The sequence below is a fragment of the Toxorhynchites rutilus genome, chromosome 3, assembly GCF_029784135.1.
Source record: "Toxorhynchites rutilus septentrionalis strain SRP chromosome 3, ASM2978413v1, whole genome shotgun sequence".
NCBI lineage: Eukaryota > Metazoa > Arthropoda > Insecta > Diptera > Culicidae > Toxorhynchites > Toxorhynchites rutilus.
This window is the reverse complement of record NC_073746.1, coordinates 140549015-140574575: the sequence shown is the minus strand read 5'-3', so window position 1 is coordinate 140574575 and position 25561 is coordinate 140549015. Positions and strand designations below refer to the sequence as shown.

Here is a 25561-nt window from a genome sequence, read left to right as displayed (position 1 = left end):
ATCGAACATTTCGGCGATGGAAGGTGAACATCTGTTCAAAATAGTTAATACTATTTGCGGAGAGATTGGAGTCGAACTACGGAAGGATGAAGTCAATGAGATCTTCCGGACGCCTGCCCATGCGTCAACGAAATCTCAAGTGCATCCATCTATCCAGGTTAGATTTCACAGTAAGGAGAAAAGGGACGATATAATGACAAAAAAGAGGAGCAAAAGAGACCTGACTACTGCTGTGTTGAACATGAATAACGAGAATATGCGCGCTGTAAACGTCTACATCAACGAGGTGTTGACAAAGCGAAATCGGTACTTGTTCAAGTTATCGAGAGACCTGAAACGCGATGGTAAATAAAATTTGCCTGGCTCAGAGACGGTAGATTGTTGGTGCGAAAAACAGAAGAAGGTAGTGTTAGAGAAGTCTTGTCATGTGACGCTCTGAATGAATACATCAAATGATCAGAACCACCAACTACCGTCTCAATCGAACACACGACCATCAACCACTATTAATGGCCTCAAAATCAAAAGAAGGAATAGTCTCAAATTGTTCTATTTTAACGCCAGAAGTCTACGAGATAAACTTACCGAACTGGAAGTACTACTGGATGATACTCCATGCCGAATGGACGTTCTTCTGATAACAGAGACATGGTCTCGAAACGAAATCGAAAAATTCTATGTCACTTCTCAATTATCATTGCTTATTCGCTTCGCGCGATCATCGAGGCGAGGAGGAGGAAACGGTATGCGAGGAAGTTCAGTGAGCTGTCGATATGAAGGTACATGCAGTCTTGAATAACCGAGCTAAAGCGTTGCATTGGTACCCGCTTTTGTAGACCGTTTCATCAAAACGAATTTCGGAGTGTAAAAACTGCATGGGGGTATAAAAGTACTGCCGAGATCTGCAATGCCGATTTTCCCAACTTATTGGTTTCGGAATCTGTGTTGGGAAAACACATCCCGGTTTGCAAAAAGGCAGCGAGTACAAAAATACTCGCAGCTTGCATCTCATTTGCAATGCTAATTTCCCCACGCTCCATGGGTTAGAAATCTGTGTTAGGGATACCTTCCGATTTGCAGAAACGGAAGCGATTACAAAAGTTTTCACAACTTGTATCTATTTTGCAATGCCGATTTCCCCAGGCTTCATGGTTTTGAAATCTGTATTAGGGAAACATTCCAATTTGCAAAAATGCAAGCGAGTACAAAAGTACCTGCTGCTTGCCTCTATTTTACAATCCCGATTTTCCCTGACTCCATGGTTTTGAAGTCTGTGTTAGGGAAACTTACATTCATTCCAGCGATGGTACCTAGATCGTTGCGCAATTAGAGACATAGGTTAATCGTTCGATTCATTCAAATAATCGAATATCTGAAATCATAATCAAGTAATTTTGTATCGAATAATTCAAAATCAAAATATAAATACATCGAATAATTGTCACTGTAATCGCGATTAATGAAAAAAGCAATTTTTCTTGAGGTTATTGCATTTCTAGGTAAAGAATCAGACTATATATTTTTTTCATCCAACATTTTTTATCCAATCAAGTAACATCGACAACTGGATAGACCACGCGACCAGAAAAACAACGTGATACGCGATTATTGCAAGAAATAAATATTCGCTCGATTAATCGAATATTGAAAGGCGATTATTCGAATGAATCGAATATTGAAAAATGCCCCAACGAATAATCGACAATCGAATAAATGAAAAATTTAGACATCACTATGCGCATTCATAACCGAGCGGATTTCCGAGCGACACTCGCTTTTATACCGATTGGTGTGATTTTAATAGCATGTTTTGAAAACAATGTTAAGGCTATTGAAACAAGCTTTTGGGTCAAAAATTAACAAGCATAGAACGCGTAGACATTTTATGTTTCGAATGAAGTGTTTATCATACCATTTCGTTCAGTTTTTTAGGAGTTATTAACGCTCGAAATCTCGTTCTCCGGCGTAACGCTTTTGTTTTCGAAACTTTGAACTTACACCCCAGTATAGAAATGAAAGACGTAGTCCTACGTTAAAAAGATTGTTTTGACCTGTGTATATAGGCCACCCCAAACACTTGTCACAGCTGTGGATGGATTCAAAGAACTGCTAGATGGATTTCTCACTCGACGAGGACAAAACACCATGATCTTGTGCGGAGATTTCAACATCGATTTGCTGCGAACCAACACTACCGTGCAGAAATATACAACTATGATTCTTTCAAATGGATTTAATTTCTGTGACACTACTCCGACCCGATATGAAGCGTGTCTGGATCACATCATCACTAACAACACAGCAATCCAAACAACAGTACATCATCTGCAGTACAGTTTATTCGACCACGATGCTATTTTCGTTGAAGCTGACTACAAGATAACTAGCTTGCCGCAAATGAGAGAAGTTCACCCGAAAATCAACATCAACCGTTTTCTTGAGATCCTGCTACAGCACCCGATAGCAACGAGTCGGTGTGGAAACTAACTACACTTCGTTCATCTCAAGATTTCAACAAGCTCAGGGAGATTCATCGAGACGCATACCAGCATCAACAGTGGCTCGCAGACATTCAAAACCGTGGAAAATTACTGGTATGCAAAACATCGCAAAAACAGATCTGATAACTTCGTCCGGAGCGTATACTGTGACTGGTGTAGAAAAGTGATATACATGAAGCGAAGTAAAATGAAAGAATACTTTGCTAATAAGTTTGAGCGAACTAGGGGAAGTGTATCAAAAACTTGGAACACTATAAAGCAAGTTGTAGGTACGAACAAAAACTGTGATGCAATTACCGGAAAGTGTGATACCTTGGAAGATAGACTATGTGTGCTTGAAAATGCGAACAAATACTTCGCAACAGCTGGCGCACAACTAGTGGAGAAGATACTATATGTGGATCTGGGACCATTCTGTGAACAAACTAATGCTTCGCTCAACTTCACCACTGTTGGGCCATCAGATGTAAAAGAGTTTATCAATGCGCTCCCAGCAACAGCATCTACTGGCTATGATGAAATCCAGTCAAAAATTCTCAAGGAATTCTGTGAAGAATTGTCGCCGAACATATCCGACATAGTTAACTCCTCACTCCTTCAGTCTCGAATACCATCTGATCTGAAAATATCGAAGGTGGTTGCAATTCCGAAATTGTCAACCCTTAGTAATATCTCAGAATTCAGGCCAATTTCGATTCCTTGTGTAGTCGACAAAATTCTCCGAAAAGCTGTTAATAAACAGCTCATGGAGCATTTTGATGGTCACAGCCTTCTCTCACCTCGGCAATACGGATTTCGCCCGAACTCTGATACACAAGCTGCTTTATTCGATGTCGTTTCAACAATCAACAACAACAAAATTGCAGCAGTGTTTCTTGATCTAAGCAAGGCTTTTGACACTTGTGCTCGAAAAATTCTTCTCCGTCGTTTGAATGAGCTTGGCGTTGTAAGTGGTTCAGAGATTTTCTCAACAATCGTAAACAGTATCTTTGCGATAAAGGTATCAGTAGTTCGCAGCATTCCGTTGACTTTGGAGTTGTTCAAGGGAGTACACTAGGACCAACACTGCTCAACTGTTACACCAACAACTTAAAAAAACTTATCTCTTCATGAAATCTTGTCCATGTATGCAGACGACATCGTGTTAATTTACGCCGGGGCAAACTGTAATGAACTCCAGTAGCTGATTAACCAGGACCAGATAGTGCTTCATAGGTGGATGAATCAGCATAAACTTACAGTGAATATTTCGAAAACGAAATACATGTTATTCAACGTTCCAGCAAAAAACAACATCGAGTTTCGCTACGGAGGTAACGTCATCGAAAGAGTTAAGGTGTTCAAATATTTGGGTGTATTACTCGATGAAAAAATAAAATGGGATGAACACATTACTAAGTTGAGCTCCAAACTTGTTCAAGTTGCTGGTGTCTTCAGGTGAATTGCGAATCTCGTACCACTGGAAACGAAACGGAATCTGTACTTCACTTTATTCCATAGCTACCTCATGTACGGTATATATATAGTATGGGGAACTGCCAATGTTACAGCACTGAAATCCTTGCAAACGATTCAGAATAAGGCGATCAAAAACCTCTTTGGTTATCATCGAAGAACTTCAACTGCGTTCATCCACTCGAAACACAATATACTGACCGTTCAAAATGTGTATACTTGTTCCGTCTGTACGCATATCATCATCACATCATCACATCACATCAGTATAACACCAGAGGAAGAGATCGTTTGCTATTCCACAGACGGTATACGAAAACATTCTGACAGAACTCTGCGGTTAATTGGGCAACTGCTCTGTACAACAATCTTTAGCAAGAACTAAAAGTGCTTCCAGAAATTAATTTCAAATCCAAACTGAAAGCTTTGTTTCTAATTGAACAGTCCTCTGCATAAGTTTGTAATGTCTCTTAATTTTTTGTTACTAGTTTGTCAATTAAATTCAAAATTCAAATAGGATTGTTTTTTGTACTCCTGTAATAATACTGTATATATATTCGGACAGTCTCTAAGAGCTATGTGCTCAAAGACAAACGTTTTGATTTAAATAAATAATTAAATAAATAAGATGGTGCTTTGTGATAGTCAAGTAGATTTTTGCAAGAGGTGCCATCTAGACGTCAACCTTATGAACTTTTCAGCCGAACTGTTATATGGATAACGAAATATTAGTTATGTCAACGATATGATTGAATGACTAGAAGTAAACTGCAGAGAAACAAATGTCACTGGTAAAAGATACAATTTATTATCATTATTTCCGGTAGATTTATCAATTCCCGTTCTAGCCAAGGATTCTTCGTTAAGAAAATGTCTTCCGACTTGCACTAGTACACGCGAATTTTTGGACTCAGCATGTAGTCAAGGCAGTCTATCGCATTGGGCTCGCAGCAAACAATCTTTGTGATTTTGGCGATGGCTACCACGACATCGAGCATATTGTCTGGTCATGTATCCGGTTCCATGCTGCTCGCTCTCAGCTCTCTAGAGCACTGAGAGCAAAAGGCAGACAATCGGATATCCCCGTCCGGGATATCTTAGGTAGCCGTGATCCTGATCTTCTGCTTCATCTATACCTCTATACCAACTCTACACGAGCTGATGATTGCGCCGGCTAGTGACCATTCTATCCTGGATTCCTCGAGTCGAGAAGACGCACCACGCTAGATATGGGGTACATACTAGGGGGGCATTGCTGATTAATGGTCAGCTGCATCCCAATAGGAAGTATCCCGTGTCGGGCACACGTACAGAGCATTGGAGACAGCAACATCCCAATTACGAGAACACTTGTAATACTAACCTCGAGCCGACCGCGAGTAATCGGTTACATATTACTAACATAGATAATAAGAAAAACTGTCAAAATATTGAACTCCGGCCCCGTCAGGCTAACGCCATATGAGCCTTGATAAAAATATATATTTTGGAAAAAAAATGTAGTCAAGGCGTGTCATTCACAAACTAAGTACTAATACAAGCGAGTGTGAGGAAGACATGGTTCAGTGCTGCTTTACGCATGTGAGACGTGGGGCGTACCAGCAGAGAACGTGCAGAAGCCTCAGGTCTTCGTGAACCGATGCCTGAAGAACCAATCTGGTGAGGCAGATTCGTTTATATCACATATCCACATCGATGAGCGTTAAAGTGTGGTTGAAGCAGGACTCACCCTGTCTAGTCAAACGATCACTTACAGGGAAATTGAAGGAACAAATCCTGTTCCTTCACATGAGGATTCTGGCTTAACATGAAGTCTCTCCGCCTTGTTCTCATTACAAGCACTGAGAAGTGAACAATTTTCTGGTGTAAAAGTATGTATTCTCTTAGCATTGAAATAGTGATTTTTTTTAGTTCAAGTTGAAGCTTTCATCGCCCCTAAACTTATTCACTACATATCATCACCAAACATTCAATGAACTTCCATTTCCTGTCACAACGTCGTTCCGGAAGCAACCGGAAGTATATCGCACTTGATCGAAATCACCCCTCGATGACTCGGGTACTCGATTCAATCCATTTGAAGCTCCAACCGAAATCCATACGCAAGAACAGTTCGCCGTCGGGGCGGCGCCAGAACAGAACCATAGCAGCCGTTTGTCAGTCTGCTGCTTCATCCGGTTTATCCGCTTCCACCCTCTTGTGACGTGGTGCTTTTATTGTCGCCCCTAAATTCAAACCCAATGAAAAGAAAACGGATCTTCTTCTCCAAAACGTCGTGAGCTGCGCTATGAATAAAAAATTATCATCTTTTGTCGCCGTATTACGGAATAAATGCTTCCATTATGTTCGACTTCATAAAATTTCATATATTTTTTTTGGTTTGTATTCGTTCGCCTCGTCTATGCCCACCCCCAATCACCCGCTGGTCCTTTTTGTCATTTCATCGGGCGGCCGCATCGTCAGCCGTTTCGATCGGAGATTTTCTTCCATTGTGCACGACTGGCTCATTACCATCATTTTCATATATTCATTAGTCGCTCCGCAATCGACAGCAAAACGATAAAACATCGTCATAAAAATGCACACGTGTTGGTAACTATCGAACTGGGGACATTGTTTCCGGACAATGATTCCACTTTTTCACGCGATGTACAAACAAGCGAAAGTAGTGCATAAAACTTTCGTTTTTGGTTTAGATGTTTTGAATATAACTTTCAGAAACGGACAATGCATCATGAAACTATAATTAACTCATGTGTTATCAGATAATGGAATGACCCCATCAAAACATAAAATAGTCGTATCCGGAATTCCATTCGTCGTTTCATCGTACTTTGTCTACAATTCACAAACGGCAAACGGCAGTTACTCATTCGGTCGGATCATCGGTGAATCCTTCCCCCATTTGCCAGTTGTTGGCACGTGACCAACTGCTCGGAACGAATCAACGCTCGATGCAGAAGCGTGATTCCATCGCGCTGATAACAACTCATTAACTTACATCTTTTGCATCTCTTCCCAGCTTAGCCATGCCCAGGTTGCAGCGCATGCCGAAGGATATGATAAACCCCAGACAGGCCATCAGGGCCACCGTATAGCGGGTCGTTTTGATGCAGGGACACTCCGCCCGGACGTATTTGTCCACGTGACGCAGCGGTGGCCGTTCGATTTCCTCGAACGACATCGGTGAATCGGGACCGCCATCGTCCGCTGGCTCGGTTCTGCCGCCGCATCCGTCCATCTCATCGTAGCCATGCTTTGGCATTTCGAACTTTTCGATTCGCATGCTGCAAGAAAAAAAAAACGGAGAATAAAAACCAAATGTCAGAAAGTTGACGTCATCAAGGGTTTTCGTTCGTTAGAATGTCATCGAAATTTTTAATGCGAGCAATAGAATTTGTATTTGCCACTTCATAATGCCACTTTATGTTTAAATGATTATCGACAAAAAACTGTTTTTCCAGGTAAGACACATATTAGGTTGGGGAAAAGGTAATCCATTATTTTTGGGTGAAATTTGAAACTATTTTTAATATGCTTCGGATTGTCCGATTTGGGTCAAATATACACCGTTTTGTTGGAAAATTTGTTGCTATTCTAAAGGTAGCTTCATAATGTCTCTATCATAGAAGTCTTAGTCTTTATTGGTGGAAAACTCTAGCGATAGATTTTTCTTTCAGATTCAATCTTCTCTTGGTCCCATTTTCTTCTCACTCTGGAAATTTTGCAATGAGAGAAAAAGATGGTAATCGTTTGGTGCCTGATTCCAACTATATGGTGGATGCATTAAAACATCCTTTTTTATTTTTTCAGTAGGGTACCAATACCATTCCTGTTTTAGGGTTGTCCGAAAAATCATCTTTTTCCTCTTTTTTTGTTTTCCAAAAATGACTTTTTTCAAAAATTCATAACTTTTGAACTACTAGACCGATTCAGATGATCGATATATTAAATTAAAGGCAATCACCTGGTCTTTTTTTCTTGAACACTACACCTGCAGAAAATTTGAATTATGTTCTAGTTATTATTGATTGTATTCGTTTTTTATTGTTTTTATAGTCTCGGGACCAAAGGCGCTATATTTTTTAATATTTTTTCTGAAAAGCTGGAATTTCCACATTACATATGTCGAAACCAGAGAGGCCTTTTTTTTCTTTATTGAGTTATGATTTTTTGAAGTTATCCGAAAAAATCATTTTTCACTTTCTTTCCAAATATAACTTTTTTCAAAAATTTATTACTTTTGAACTCTACTAAGGCTAGCTAATTGGCTTCAATTTGTTATATTGATCATCTGAATCGGTCCAGATCAATATAACAAATTGAAGCCAATTAGCTAGCCTTTGAGAAAAAATACACATTTGCCAATTAATTGAATTCTAGTAGCATAGATATATTGAACCAATACCGAAAACATGTTAACTTTCAAAAATCCTAACTTAAAAACGAAAAATAACGCATCTCTGATTTTTGGATATGTTATGTAAAAAACCTCAACTTTCAAGAAAAAAATATAAAAGTATAGCATCCTTGGTCCCGAAACCATTCAAACTATGAAAATTGTAAGGGGTTGTATCTAGGACACGACCGCATACGTAGAACTACGCATGGTGCAATCCACTTGCTTACCACTTTGAATATTATTTTAGAATGCATCGAAATTTTTACAATAGATTATGTTCTTCGTTACAAATATATTTGGTGAACGTCCTTTTACGTATGATATGATGCCTAGGACTACAAAAATATGTGAACGGAAGAATTGTCAAACGATAATTGTATTTTACATTTCCCTCCGACATTATTGCATATCTCATGTTTACGTAGTTCTCGAACCGCGAAAGTTCATTCACCTCTAGTATCTGAAATGACGATATTCCTAGGCTTCTCAGTTTGAAAGTACGTTTTAGGGAAACATATTCCGGTCTGCACAACGACAAGCGAGTACAAAAGTATTCAACACCAAAAAATACCCCCGACTTGCATGTATTTGCAAAGCGAATCCCCCCAGGCACATTAATTTTAAAGTCCCTGTTAGGGAAACACAGCTCAGTGGGAAAAAATTCCGACTTGCATGTTTTGACAAAGCGGATTCCCCCAGGCACATTGATTTTGAAGTCCGTGTTAAGGAAACACAGCTCGGTGGGAACAAAAATACCCCCGACTTGCATGTATATTTGCAGAGCGGATTTCCACAGGTACATCGATTTTGATGTCTGTGTTGGGGAAACCGTAAATCGGACCAATCAAATCTTGGCAGTTAGGGCGCTTCAATAACGCTTGATATTTTACAGTTATTCAATTGTTCATCTCATGAAAAATAATATTGTATTAATTGTGATAGACGCGTAGAAATATTTCCTATCAATTGATGCAAACATCTTTCCGATCTGTTAAGAAATGTTCGAGTTATAAGCATTCGAAATACGGGTAGGGTTAGCACACAAATCGACAGAACAAATGTATGGGAAAAAAGGAAGTTCTTCCAGTTTTCATGAATTTAAACCGTTTAGATTAGCAAATTGTAATGTATAGCATATCAAACAAATCTTAGAGAATTTCCGGTTCGATTGGTGTGCAAATCATGAGAATTCGTTCACAGTGAAAATAGTTATTAACGTTAACTTTATTTCATAAAAACGTGACCTGTTTTCCGATTTGGCACCCTTCCTGAAAGACGTAGTTCTACGTCAATAACTAATACAATCAATAATTACGAAATCAAATTCCATTTTTTTCCGCAAGTCTAATGTTTTTTTTCAAAAAAGACTATCTAATTAGATTCAATTTTATGTGTCGATCATCTAAATCGGTCCAGTAGATCAAAAGTTATGAATTTTTGTGTTGGAAAAAAAAGGAAAAAATTGATTTTTCGAACCATCGGTTAACTTTGAAAAATAATAACTCAAAAACGAAAAAAGACCAGGTGATTGGCTTTCATTTGATGTGTCGATCATCTGAATCGGTCTAGTAGTTCAAAAGTTATGAATTTTTGAAAAAAGCCATTTTCGGAAAAAAAAAAGAGGAAAAAATTGATTTTTCGGACAACCCAAAAATGGAACTGGTCACCCTAATGATAAAATAAAAAAATACGGGTCAAATGTTTTGCGATGAAGAACAAAATTACCGCTTTTCGCTAAAATCTGAGAACCACTATATCGGTCTGGCATGGAATGGCTGTATTTGCAATTACCTAACGGAATTTTCAGATGGATATTGAATTCACTGAATGATTAGATAATGCTAATTGAAATTCCTACACACAAGTCAAGAAAGAGAATTTCGACGATGAAATTATTTCACAGGTGATATCAACCCATTGCTGACCACTTACTCTGATAAACGTTTTCAGAAAATGTTCAAGAGCGAAGCCTGCGAGAAGGTAAACATCCCGCCACACAATGGAATCCATTTAGAGTCTGAGAAAACCAGCTGAATTACAGTGCGAAGACGATAAGTAAATAGAAAAATTAAATTAAATGAAAAAGCCCACTTAATGTCATTTCCTTACACACAAATTGCTTTACATTTCCATCTCATTCCGAGCGGCTCCATTGCCGGTGGTATATTGGATCCTTCAGCTCCTCCTCAAGGAAGCACTGTGCTCAGATACCGAGAGAACACCCGCGTCAGTCTTTACGCTAGATTCACACTTTCGCCGAGTTTAGTGAACAGCTTCCATTTCTCCTTGGACGAAATCGTTCGCCGACTTCGCCCCCCTTCGCGGGAAGGAAATATGAATACAGGACATGATTCGCAGCGGGAGCGCTCTCGCGACTCCCACCGTGATGATGAATCGTTCCGTTTATGGTCGTACAAAACAAGGCCGTTAACTTGACGGTTTCCGTGGGTGTGGGTTGATGGGACTTCCCTGCCCAGCGAGGGAGATGGAAATGAACGAGCACTCGACAAGACAATGTAATGTAATTGATAATTTGTCTACCCGAATCATTGGTCGGAGCTAGGCTTTTGTTCACCGTTGAAGTCGTTTTCAATTAATTTCATCTTTCTGTTTGAGCCATTCCAATTAAATTTCGACTGAAGGTAGACCCAACACATGCCTCGATGTCAGCACATCGAGCATAATAGCACCTCATTTTAACAGTAGTGCATGCTGCGTCGTAAAAAATAATGATCACTTGCAGTCGGTTACGTACAGGAGATAATTGAAGTGATAAATGTCATGCAATAAATATTTTCAATCTCCAGGAGACTTCCCCCAGTGGCTTATTTTTGCACTGGTGACAAAAAACCACGCTTTCCCACTCGGACAAAAATCGTCAATTCATCTTGATGCGTCATAACTTGCCCTACTCCTGGCTTCCTTGCTCACTATGCGCTCATAACTCATCCCAATTGAAGCGATAAATCCCGATGAAAACGCCAAGTCTGGTTCACCGAAGTTATCTTCGGCAAACATAATTAAGTTACTTCCACAGTATTAATAATACTGTTTGCCAATATCCGCTTTCGGGACATTTGCTTCGTGCAAACATTAGAAATGGAGTGTTGTTTTCTTTTTTCTGTCTCATGAAGATCAAATCCCTCTTGTTTGTTGCGGCGAATAGTTTCGGTCGTAATCTGAGCGCCGACAGTATAGGGAAGGATGGGAGTCATTTGGAAACTTTCCCCGAGTATTATTGGGGCTGCCTGGAGATAAACAGAATGTGCACTAATCTGCAACTCGACGGGCATCTTATCTTTTGATTGATGATGGTGGTAATTTCCATGACTCTTTCACGAGATAGTTTGGAGCATTTGTCCCTTAAATCTTATTCGAGAATTTGTACTTACAAATCAGTCAGTTGGAGATTATACGAAACAACAAAAATATCAACCAGAATACAATCCATGAACAATGAAATAACAAACACAAAAAAACAAATAGTTAATGCTTTTGATTCCGGACGGATTTTAAATCAGGACACTTTTCCATTATATCCAATATCATATCAGAACCATAGCATCTTTTGCATGTTAAATTTATGTGACTAATAGGTAATATTGTATAAGTTTAGTGTAGTGTCAAGCAAAGTACCTAACTGTTGACAAAAATGTTTCAAAAATCCAAACAAATATTAGGCTGTCAAAAAAATCCTGCGGTATTTCCGCGAGGTGTCGTTGTAAGCGCGTAGTTCTAGTTGTATCGAGTCATACTATAGCTTGTTGGAAAGGTATTTTTGCTATAATATAGTCCTTGACAGTGTTTTGTTTGGTTAAGTCGTTCGTGAGTTATAGTGTCGCAAATATGGAGCAAAATAAAGAGAAAATCCGACATATTTTACAGTACTACTATGACAAAGGTAAAAATGCATCTCAAGCTGCCAATAAAATTTGTTCAGTTTATGGACCCGATACAGTTTCCATTTCCACCGCACAACGAAGGTTTCAACGTTTTCGTTCTGGTGTAGAGGTTGTCGAAGATGCGCCACGCTCCGGAAGGCCTGTCGTCGAAAATTGCGACAAAATCGCTGAATTTGCAGAGAAAGACCGGCATAGTAGCAGCCGTAGCATCGGCCAAGAGCTGGGGATAAGTCATCAAACCGTTATTAACCATTTGAAGAAGCTTGGATTCACAAAGAAGCTCGATGTATGGGTGCCACACACGTTGACGCAAAAAAACATCTTTGACCGTATCGACGCATGTAAATCGCTGCTGAATCGTAACAAAATCGTTTCTGAAGCGGATGGTGACTGGCGATGAAAAGTGGGTCACTTACGACAACGTGAAGCGCAAACGGTCGTGGTCGAAGCCCGCTGAAGCGGCTCAGACGGTGGCCAAGCCCTCATTAACGGCCAGGAAGGTTCTGCTGTGTGTTTGGTGGGATTGTCAAGGAATAATCTATTATGAGCTGCTCCCCTATGGCCAAACGCTCAATTCGAACCTGTACTGCCGACAACTGGACCGCTTGAAGGTAGCACTCATGAAGAAGAGGCCATCTTTGATAAACAGAGGCCGCATTGTCTTCCATCAGGACAACGCCAGGCCACACACTTCTTTGGTGACGCGCCAGTAGCTCCGGGAGCTCGGATGGGAGGTTCTTTTGCATCCGCCGTATAGTCCGGACCTTGCACCAAGTGACTACCACCTGTTTTTGTCCATGGCGAACGAGCTAGGTAGTCAGAAGTTAGCCACAAAAGAGGCCTGTGAAAATTGGCTATCCGTGTTTTTTGCCAATAAGGAAGCGAGCTTCTATAACAGTGGTATTATGAAGTTGGAATCTCGTTGGGAACAAGTCATCGAACAAGACGGCGCATATTTGACTTAAATCAGATGATTGTAACTAATTTTATGAACAGGACCGCAGGACTTTTTTGACAGCCTAATATGTGTGTCTCACATACTCATGTCCGGAATAAAAAATTGTAAAGGGTTGTATCTAGGACATGACCGCATACGTAGAACTACGCAATTATATTATGCAATCCACTTGTTTACCACTTTGAATATTATTTTAGAATGCATCGAAATTTTTGTAATAGATTATGTTCTTCGTTACAACTAAATTTGATGAACGTCCTTTTACGTTTGATATGATGCCTAACGGGTGTTAAATAAAAAAATGAGAATTTTTTTCAATCACATATAAAAAAAATATATTTTTTTTTCATCGATTTCAGTATTTTTTATTAATAACATAATGTATTTTCTTCAAAAAAATATCAGTGAATATTTGAGTAAGGGCCGTGGTCTGCTGTTCGACGTAACTTTGTCGCGATGCTCTCACAAGAACGTTGTACGGCACTTACGTCCATTTTCCGGATACAATTCCGGATTCTTGTAGTCAGTTGCTTCGTGTCCTTGGCCCTCCAATTGTTTTTATACACTAGGGCACTGAGTGAGCCAAAGAAACCTTCTATTGGGCGGCACTGGGGCAAGTTTGTTGGGTTACGATCTTTCGGCACGAACGGTATCTTTTTCCCCTCAAGATACGCCAGCGTCTTCTTGGCGTAATGAGAAGACGCCTTGTCCGGCCAGAAGACGTACTTCCAATCCGCGTGATGCTCGTTCAGGAACGGCAGCAGGATTTTATCGAGGCACTCTTCTCGATAGATTTGTTGGTTGTTTGCCAGACCGCTCGGCTTAAACCAAGACTTTGAAATGCCCCGGTCGGAAATGGCGATGTACAACATAACCTTTTTTTTCAAACTTGTGCTTGAACTTGTATTTCACTTCAGGCGGTGTGGATGACTTGTCGCTGGAGTAGTAATTATCATTTCCTGGAATATGCATTTTGGACAGCGGAAAATAGCTTTCGTCGTCCAAAACGAAAGACGTCCCGCGGTATTTTTTGGTCATCCACCGACACTGTGATTTAACCGTCTCAATCTGCGCCTCCGTGTACTCCGGCGACCTCGTCTTCTTCCTGCAGACGATTCCTTCCATCTTGAGGGTCCGATGGATCAATACGTGGGAGCAGCCATATTTCCGACCGGCGTCACGCAGGCTGGTTGCGTCCTTGCTTCGTCATTATCGTCACCGGACGACCACTTCCGACCTTCCGCTCTACGTTCAGGGAACCCAGGATACGATATACCGTACTGACAGGTATATTTTCTTCCTTAAAATGTGCCACCGTGAGCTTTTTTCCTTGCTGGAAATGCGCTTCGTAGAACCGTACAATGCGTTCGCGGAACACGTGCTTTTTCGACGTCATCTTTGCTTTGACTAAATTCAAACTAGCAAAACCAAACACGTCTACTGTTTCTAGGGAGCCCAAAGAGCAATTTTCTTGGAGAAAGAAAATTTTACGCTCTTTATTTGAGTTACTGAAAGGTATTGAAAAAATTCTCATTTTTTATTTAACACCCGTTAGGACTACCAAAATATGTGAACGGAAGAATTGTCAAACGATCATTGTATTTTAAATTTCCCTCCGAAATTATTGCACATCTCATGTAGTTCTCGAAAGCTCGTTCACCTCTAGTATCTGAAATGACGATTTTCCTAGGCTTCCCAGTTTTGAAGTACGTTTTAGGGAAACATATTCCAGTCTGCACAACGACAAGCGAGTACAAAAATACTCAACACCAAAAAATACCTCCGACTTGCATGTATTTGCAAAGCGGATTCCCAAAGACACATTAATTTTGAAGTCCGTGTTAGGGAAACATAGCTAAGTGGAAAAAAAAACCCCCGACTTGCACGTTTTGACAAAGCGGACTCCCCCAGGCACATTCATTTTGAAGTCCGTGTTAGGGAAACACAGCTCGGTGGGAACAAAAATACCCCCGACTTGCATGTATATTTGCAGAGCGGATTTCCACAGGTACATCGATTTAGAGGTCTGTGTTGGGTGAACCGTAAATCGGACCAATCAAAACTTGGCAGTTAGGGCGTTTAGATAACGCATGACATTTTACAGTTATTCAATTGTTCATCTAATGAAAAAAAAATATATTATTAATTGTGACAGACACGTAGAAATATTTCCTATCAATTGATGCAAACATCTTTCCGATCTGTTAAGAAATGTTCGAGTTATAAGCATTCGAAATACGGGTAGGGTTAGCACACAAATCGGCAGAACAAATGTATGGGAAAAAAGAAAGTTCTTCCAGTTTTCATGAATTTAAACCCCAGAGATTAGCGAAATGTAATTTATAGTATATAAAAAAAATCTTAGAGAATTTCCGATTCAATTGGTATGCAAATCATGAGAATTCGTTCACAATGAAAATAGTTATTAACGTTAACTTTATTTCATAAAAACGTGACCTGTTTTCCGGTTTGGCACCCTTCCTGAAAGACGTAGTTCTACGTTAAGAAACGTTTTCAGTTTCACGAATGCGGCGGTTTGTTGGTGTGCGTTATATAGTCTGATTTGTTTATATTTTCGATGACAAATGTGCAGTGTCGACGTCTGGTGGCGATATTAGTGCTTGGGAGGTAATTTTTTCTCTATCAGATCAGAAGGACCAAATGCAGTGTTTAAAGTTTGAATGAAAAGTTCTACTCGATATTGTTTGATTACCTAACACATGTAATCCTGACACCCACGTAACTATTTGACCATCCTGTTTGTTCCACAAATAATTACATTAATAAAAGTCACATGCCTTCTTTCTTGTAAAAAAACACTTTTCCGAGAAGCTTGTCATGCCAAGTATTTTAATCAAAAACAGTCCATCCCCATGTAATGTTACTTTTATAATAGCAATTTTGTTTCAGAATTAGAAATCATGTACTAAGAAGCTCACAAAACCATGTACTTCAAATTCATAAATCAAACTCATCTTAAGGTACAGTTTGCCTAGATTGAAGTGTATTGCTGTTCTCACATATAGCTCATAAAGATTAGAACTAAATAGTTCAAACTCATCAATTTAATTGTTGATTACAAGGATTCCCTAATATGTAGTGTCTTTTTTCTTCAGGCATCAAGGGACAAAGCTTCTTGACGATGTTTACTTTCCTCGCCTGTTCAATTTCTCTTTCGGATAAATTGAAGCTGAGTGTTGATTGAAGGATAAATGTCGGATTTGGTGAACAGCTGCACTCTTCTAAATGCTCCAAACGAAACGAAACACATCTTGTAACAAAACTCAAAACATCCTCGCGTAAACTGAATCTGTTTTACTACGGATCATTTCGGACGGCATTATGTTATTTAACACGGATGGTTTCAATTGCATTTTGAATTCGAAAAAATCGGTGCTGTCCATAATTATTACAATCGGGTTCTCAACTACGTTATCCTGCTTGACTCATGCTACAAAGTTGGGTAAGTATGTGAATTCTTCTCCCTGATGCTTCGCTCAACGGCAGCATGATGGAGAAAATGATTGGAAACAGAGTCTCACATACTTTGATGGATGAACGCCAATCGGTTGTGGAAATAGCGATTTAAATTTGCTGTTTCCAAAACAAAATGGCGTTGGTGGCATAGCTTAAATAAAACTGCATTTTTTCAAAAATCAAGCCGATGGCAATGTCTTTCCATCAACAATACACATTTTGTACAGATCAGATTTTCGTAATGTACGCGTATGCTGATTATACATGCAATTTTACAAAAAGTCTCGTACTGAAAATTCTTACCTCTGGCGCTTGCGTCACTTTGCGAAATTACGGCAGTATAAGTTTTGTGTCCTATCGCATCCTATATAAAAAAAATGAGTACCATTTTGTTGTGTACTACGCCCCTCCTGACACTTTGCGAATGTACATATAGCATACAGTTGCTATTTCCTTGTTTGAAAAGTTTCGTGATCAAAATTAGTATTATTTTAATTAGAAGTTCTCAAGAACCCACAGGTTTCTTACAACTGATAATAGGAAACAAAGCTACTGGAAAGAGCTCAGTGGCGTCTACTGGGGGTGCGGGGGTGTGGACAATCCCCTGGTACACGAGTTTAGGGGTATAAAAACACTTGATTACATTTGAAAATTACTTCATATTCGGATATGGAAGAGGGATGGGGTGCAACCTGACACTTCCGCCCTGAGTGTGAGAGCTCCACACGACGCCACTGAAAAAGCTATCGTCAAATTGTTGATTGTACAAAGATACGAGTGCTGAAATAGTTCGAAAGTTTAAAAAGAGTGGGTCTCTCATCCCAGCAACACGATCAGGACTATTGTATCAAGAACTTATCAAAATCGATAATTATCAGCTATGAAGAGAGACTGTGTTTTCCATCCATGTGATAAAATATATTAAATTATTTTCATGGATTACTTGAATGGAATTTGAAAAATGACCAGAGAGAGATTTTTTTTAAATACCGTATAAAACTGCACAATCATCCATCGAACCAATATAATTTCGAGAACGATATACTTCTTACTTTAAAGATTACGTGAATATACAGATTTTTCACATCCGTTTCTGAGGGGAACCGCAAAAAAGGTTACAGTTATCATGAAATTTCAATTTGCCTTTAAATAATATGCATAAAAACAATCCATTAGTGGGAATTTTTTCTTACCATCGAACAAAGACTTATATGTACTCTGATCCAACCAAAATACAAATCATAATGCATCGATATTACTGCTTCCATTTCAACGCTATTTGTATTTGCTATCGCTTACAAATTTCTTATTGTATGTAAATACACCAAACTGCGAAACAGTCACGTTTCCTTCTTTATTCTTCCAATCAAGCTCCAGATCTTGAGAATTCAATTTCAACCCAATATGTATCGCGACAATCGAACTCTTGGATATCGGTGAGTACAAAAAAAAAACAACAACAAACAACCGGAACCCAATATCGCTCTTTATGATATCTCCTCCCCCAATCACATCGCCACCACTGCAGCGTTCTAAGATTTCTTTTGAAAAATTGCCGTAATTTGAAATTCGCGTCTCCCCACTTAAGGATTCCTAGAAGCCGTGGGTGCGAATTGAATTTCAACGCGTTGGATTTGTTCCAGTTCCTGTGATGTCGCTTTCGTCATTCACAGGCTGGTTCCATTTGCCGGGGAAGCATAAATCACTTTCTTCCCGCCCCCAACGAAGATGACGACGACGTCGGCAACCAAAGACGCATGGGACAACCCTTTCCTTGTCGGAGAAGCGAGTTACTTTAAAAAATGACTTTAAATGATGTCATCAGCGAAAAATGGTAAGCTCTTTGTGCGAAAACCATCGGAATAAAATCGCAATCCATAAAACTTAAACTTCATACGATCGACGGGTCGGGAGAGGAAATCCCTTCGGCCCACTCAAATCCCCCGGTATTAGAAGGATATTGTGTTTATACTACGGTGGATTGTGGGAGAGGTGCAACATGTTTGTAGAGTACCTTCGAGGGTTGTTCCAGGGCTAGGGTTGGGCAAAACGAGATGTAGCTAAATCTCTTCGCTGACAGACAGAGTTGCTTCTGGGGGAAACGATTTGAGTAGCAAAAAGGAGAAGAAAAAAAATAATATTCATACTGTGAGGGTTGTGATAAGCGTTCTTTCGGTGGGAGGGGAATTCGAAAGGTCGAAGGGAAATCAATCCTGCCAATTCATTTGATTGCTGTTTTTCTTCTCGTGCTACTCGTTTCCAGTTCATGGATCGGTTTTATTACATTTTATTCTGCCGTCAGATGAATCTCAGTTCAAACTGTATTCAATCTTCCTGTTTGCAGCTATATACAATGTAGCTGAACACTACTCAAGCTTTTCAGATCTATTTATTAAGTTTACTTATTCACGATAAACTAAAATCTTACGCAAGAATCTGGCATTGTTTGAAGGCCAACGTTGTCTTCTCACAAACATAAGAAAAGCAATAACAATGATAGAACTTCCTGTAAGTCCATTCAATAAGGAGGTCACGCACACATTCACCCCGAAGATCAGCTCAGAACAAGACTCACAGGAGAAGAACGGTAAAGCGGTCCTTATATTCGCCCGCCCGTAATCTGGGAGATTCAATCTTTTAACAGCTATGTTTAATGATTGCCTCTCCGCTGTCTGACTGATAGAATTCAATTTTCTTATTTTCGTATTTCCCGACTGGACTTTTTCCATTTCGCTTCTGATTTCTTATCGAGAATTGCTTCTCTGTTGATGGTTCATCTGCTTTCCGCCCTCGGAAAAAAAATGTGACGAGTGCTGGGGATACTTTGGATAGGTCGGTAATGAGGGGCATCCGAAGCCATTCAAGGCTGGCTGGTTGCCACAGTTTCACACACGTTTGGCGGGGGTTAGCCGCAGCTGGAGAACACAATACGAGTTTGTTAGAGTGACAATGCGAAATAATTGGTGAAGCTATGGAAATGTCGCTCCAGAAATTGAACCTTACAGAGCTAAAACCATTTGAGGCACTTTCAATTTTTTGGACAGTTCGTTGTGATGTGAATTAATCGTCGTTGTTCATTTAGCAGTGATTCCATGAGAAAAGAATCAACAAAAATCTGATCTGATCTGATCTAATTTTGTTATGCTTTAAATATCTACTTCTTGGAAAGTTTGGAAGAAAGATCTTACACAGACAGTTTTTTTAAATCGGAATAGCTCTCATTTATTTTCAACTAGCTGATCCAACAAACTTCGTCCCGTCCAAAATTTATTTTTCGTTATCACATCAACGTTTCTTATTAAGCGCAAGTTCATGGGTCCAACCGCAGAACTGTTCATTGATTGACATTATCATTGATTGATCTTCTAATCTACCCTTTAAATTTATTTTTTACTATAAAATTTCAGTACTTCTACCAAAACTCGATATCAGATTATTTTCAGACACAATTCTCGTGTAAGGTTTTTCATCCACTTGCAAATAACGTGTTTCTCCGTTACATGGAATAAATGTTTGATACAGAAAATATGATAAAATGAAAACAGCCCTAAATCGGACAATTCCTTTTTCGAGTTTTGCTCTTATCAACACATTCGGCGATTCATTTTTATTTATATAGATAGAAGACGATATGGTCGGGGTTCTGCCAAGGCGAACCAAGCGCCATTTTTTTCAAAAGTGATGGATGCAGAAAAAAATAATCTATAGACTATAAAATAACCGTGTCATTCGGACGGTTGACAACAGCTACAAAACAAAAATTTTGTGTAGCAGACTGTGAAAAAAACGAAAATGCATTCAACCAGAGTGAACTATAAACCAACATCATGGCATCGGCAATAGTGATCGTTTTCTTCAAAAAGGCAGTTTTTCCTATTTATCTGAATCTCTATCAAAATTTTCTGTTTCTGACAGCTCTTGGGAACAGTTGTCGTCGGGATCTGGCAAGTAAAATAATCTGAGGGCTGCCCTGAAGTGTAAATTAAGAGGGCTGATGTGCTAGGTGACATTTTTTGACTTGATTCACTCTGGCTGTACATTTTTTTAAATTTTCTCCGATCATAACACTTTAGAACAAGCAAGAAATAAAACAATTGAACAAATCTCGGACATTTATCATGAGAACGTAGATTCGCCGCCGTGTCTCAAAAAACGTGAGCATGCTGATTCTCAATTTTGGAAGAAATATCCACGTAAGCGTAATATAAATGCAGGCAAATCATACATCTACATACGAGGGGTGGTAGTTGCGGCTGAGAAGATTCAAGCCAATTACTTCTATTGTTGTTCAAAAATTGTTCATAACAAAATGTCTTTTGAGCAACGTCTGTGAAATTTCAAACAGTTTTACGAAAAAGCATCGCGAGGAACACAAACAGCATTTATTGCCAAATCAACTCGTGTTTCAATAGTTCAACGGAGGAACGTTTTCTATCCATTAGTGGGAGAAGTTGCCTCATCTTGTAAGCAAAACAAGAAAAAGTTTTGTGTCACTAAAATAATAAGCAACGATTTTTTCTCCTCTGATGCGTTGCTAAAATTATTTATCAATAGAAAAAAGGATAAGAACAAAGACAATGTGAACTGTCTAAGTATGAAATTAATTTTTGTGGTAAAATCGAAACCCGGAATACATATGTTTAAGTATAGTCACGGCCCAGATGATCAATTCTTTGAGTTAGACTTGAGGAAGAGATTCACCTTTTGACGTAGGACTACGTCTAACCGGAAGATATAGGGGGTGAAATGAAAATCTAGGCACTGAACAAATAGGAAAAAATGCAAGATTTGGAACGCTTATAACTCGAGCATTTCTCAATAGATCGCAAAGGTTTTTGCATCAATTGATAGGAAATATATCTACGCATCTATCATAACGAATAACATTTCATTTTTCTTGAGATAAATAATTGAATAATTGTGAAATATCAAGCATTGTCCAAATGCACTATGTGCCCATTTTTGATTGGTCCATTTTGTACTCCTCAAATCGTACCGATTAAAACGGTCAACCAGAGCAGCAGCGAAATACAATGAAGCACGATTGTAAGGAAAAAAAAAAATGAACGAAACATTGGTCGCAGTCTCACACATGCGTAATTCTCGAGCCAGCCAGTCAGCTTAAAAATCCCCGCTCCGCTGCCGTAACGATCATTCTTTGTGTGTACACCGACTGGACAACATCGTTGCTGGACGAGCTGGACGGCGAGGGATCGAGTGCCTTTCTTAAGGCAAGAGGGCGGAGGTGGTAGCGCTGGAGTAGAGTAGAGTAGAGTTTTCAAAGGGCCTTTCTCAAGGCTAGAGACGAATGAACTGCAAAAGTTTAAAGTCTCTATAATACAATACCTTCCTTCCTTCCTTCCGTAACGATCATTCTCATCCAAACCGTACACCACATCGTTTCGCATCACATCACATCAACAAACCAACACAAGCAGCCATGGTATGATATGGCAAAGGAGGAATAGTGAAGGGAAAGGTAAAATCCCGCTCGAACCGTGTTAGCCGAGCGCGTTAGTATCAGTGCATCAGTCCACCTAGCCGGCGTTATATAGTTTCGGCCGCCGAAGTGGAAAAGCTGCTCGCGACGATAAGAAAACCCGAATTCAGAACAGACCACATTCGGTTCGGTGGACATCAAGACAACAACAGGCAGTTGAAGCGAGTGGCAAACGCAATCGCAAAATGACAGCAGGGAGCGGAAGGAAGGAAGGAAGGTCTTGTATTATAGAGACTTTAAACTTTTGCAGTTCATTCGTCTCTAGCCTTGAGAAAGGCCCTTTGAAAACTCTACTCTATTCTACTACAGCGCTACCACCTCCGCCCTCTTGCCTTGAGAAAGGCACTCGATCCCTCGCCGTCCAGCCCGTCCAGCAACGATGTTGTCCAGTCGGTGTCCACACAAAGAATGGGAATGGTAGCGGAAGAAAAAAGTTTGTTCTTTATAGAATCTGCTTTGGTGGCAAAACCAGAACAAAGCGGCATCGAGGGCGTTCGAAATGGTTTTTTTAAACCACGAGTACTAAGTTTTCTAAATTGGAACCATTTCATAAAACACGGCGCTTATCAGGGCCATTAAACCTTTCAAAAAAGAGTTTACGAAATACAGTTCAATGCATTCTAAAATAATATACAAAATAATAATAAAACACAAATTGATTTTTTTATAATTTGTTTGCCAGGATATGATGAGTATGTGAATTTGGCAGTTGTTCTGAGCTTATTGATAGTTGGGGACTTTCCTGATTATTCAATTTTCACCAATTCTCAAATTGTTTCCAGATTGAAAGTACAGTAATTTATAATTAGTTCGACATTTAGCTAATTGGACGGACATGTAATGCGACATATTTAGTTGGACATTTTTGTAAACATAGAGATCCAAATTATGACCCCACATTGAAAGTCGACACTGTACCACTGTCATCGCAAATGTTCAATTACAGGTTAAAATCGCCTCCAATGCGACACTGAGTGGTGCTGCGGCACGTCGCATTGAATGTAATTTACTGTACAACATGTCACAAAGCTGGATGGGAAGAAATTTTCCAACTGTGAAACAAATCGCTAAACAGGAAGGTTTAGCCGAACAAGATGGGGATATCGAGTGATAACAAAACAATAAACTCTTTAGCTTGAAGATGAGCCGCATCAAGAACAGAGCAGCTTCGGTTCGGCGCTCATCAAGGCAACAATTAGTTTCAGCGAGTGGCAAACGCAATCGCAAAACGGCAGCAGGCCGAAGAAGGAAAAAGTTTGTCTATACAGACTGCTTTGGTGGCAAAAGCAGCCACCATAAACCACGGCGCTATTCAGGGCCATTAAACCTTGCAAAAAAGAGTTTACGAAATACAGTTTAATGCTTTCTAAAACAATATCCAAAATAATAATAAAACACAAATTGATTTTTTCATAATTTGTTTGCCAGGATATGATGAGTATGAGAATTTGGCAGTTGTGCTGAGCTTATTGATGGTTAGGGACTTTCCCGATTATTCAATTTCCACCAGTTCTTAAATTGCTTCTAGATTGAAAGTACAGTAATTTATATTTAGCTCGACATTTAGCTAATTGGATGGATCTGTAATGCGACATTTTTGTAATCATAGAGTTCGGGGTCCAAATTATGACCCCACATTGAAAGTCGACACTGTACCACTGTCATCGGAAATGTTCAATTACAGGTTAAAATCGCCTCCAATGCGACACTGAGTGTTTCTCCGGCACGTCGCATTAAATGTAATTTACTGAACAACATGTCACAAGCTGGATGGGAAGAAATTTCCCAACTGTGAAAGCTGTGGCGAGTGGCAAACGCAATAGCTAAACAGGAAGGTTTAACCGAACAAGATGGGGATATCGAGTGATAACAAAAACACAACACCAAAGGTTCTTTTCAGAACCATCAACATGTTCATAAAGAGTAAACAGTAAACTAATCCATTTTTCAGGTAGATAGGTAGGTATTCACGTAGGAGAAGAAAATAAAACAATATATAAAAAAATTAAAATTTAACAAAAGCTGTCCACTTTGTTTAGTCCTACGTCACTCCGGTTATGTCCCCGACATTACCCACCCATCTTTTTTAGTCAAGCCAAAATGTAACTTTTACATCTAAATGGGCACAGTATTTTCCGTACGAAGTACAACGACATCCAACATCTGATGAAATATGTACCTCCTGTAAACCATGAATTCTTCATGAAGGTGGTTCCTGATTATCAAGACAATGTTGATATTGATTACGACCCGATCAGCGACGAAGAATCTTAAGTTTTCCTCAACCATTTTCATAGTATTATTTTAGTAATAATTCAGACTAAAAATACATCCAACCATACTGAACTGATACCCATATTCTTTAACTTTTTTTCTGCCACTTGATCAACTACGGTCAATTAGAGGGAGCCCAAACTTCAAATTGAAATATCTCAAAATAATGTTTTTGGCGCTTGGTTCGTTCTGGCAGAACCCCGACCATATAGGAGTGCGTTTTATTACACTAAAATCCATTTCAACATTCGAACCAAGATATGCGAATTGATTTTTTCGAATTTTCCCATTTTCCTTCAGAGTTTCCCGAAAATATTCAATTGTCGTGTTTGGTTAGAATATGTTTGGTTGAAATATGTGTATTATTTTTATGGGTCCCCCTTTCCATTCCAGAGGAGGGAGGGGTGTCGTACCATCATAGAAACATTTCTCGTACCCAAAACCCTCACATCCCAAATTTGGTTTCGTTTGCCTGATTGATTTTCGAGTAATGCAGCCCCCACCTTAGGGAGGGGGAGGAGTGTCAAACCACCATTGAAACATTTTTATTTATTTTATTTATTTTTATTGTCGTCAATCTAAATTGTAGACCGATGCATTCTTAATACTACTTAAAACTACTTACTTAAAACTAAAAATCTAAAGAGAGCTGGCTGGATAATTTATTCGTTTAATTTAAAAGACGATTTTAACAAGTTACAGAATCAATTTTTTTTATTTATTTATTTCGTCAAACCAGCGTAGACTAAATATGCTGCCCAAATATTACAGTGAAATTTAACGATATCTTATGCTATTCAGATAGTCTTTGAGCATTGATCTTGACATGGTTACATCAATTGTTTCACTGTGTTCGTTACAGAGGCTCATCATACCATTAATAGGACTATATTTGGCATAATTCGTTCTTCGATAATCTATGTAAAAAATGTTAGGGTTTCTCAGGTTCCTAATCGGTGCGTAAAAATTTAGGTTTCCTAATATTTCTTCTGAGTCCACTCGTTGTGATATGATATCAATAATAAATAAAATCATGGCAGAGTTCCGACGTTCTTTTAGGCTTTTAATATTGATTAGCATACAGCGTGCTTC

General features: G+C 39.2%; 1 protein-coding gene across 1 annotated transcript in view; it reads right to left on the bottom strand.

Annotated features, from left to right (window-relative positions):
* LOC129773974 (vesicular glutamate transporter 1) overlaps positions 1 to 25561 on the bottom strand; it is a 160957-nt gene that overhangs the window by 36853 nt on the left and 98543 nt on the right. Inside the window, exon 3 of the mRNA XM_055777652.1 lies at positions 6958 to 7243. Within this exon, the coding sequence (XP_055633627.1) occupies positions 6958 to 7243 (286 nt within the window). The remainder of the gene's footprint in view (positions 1 to 6957; positions 7244 to 25561) is intronic.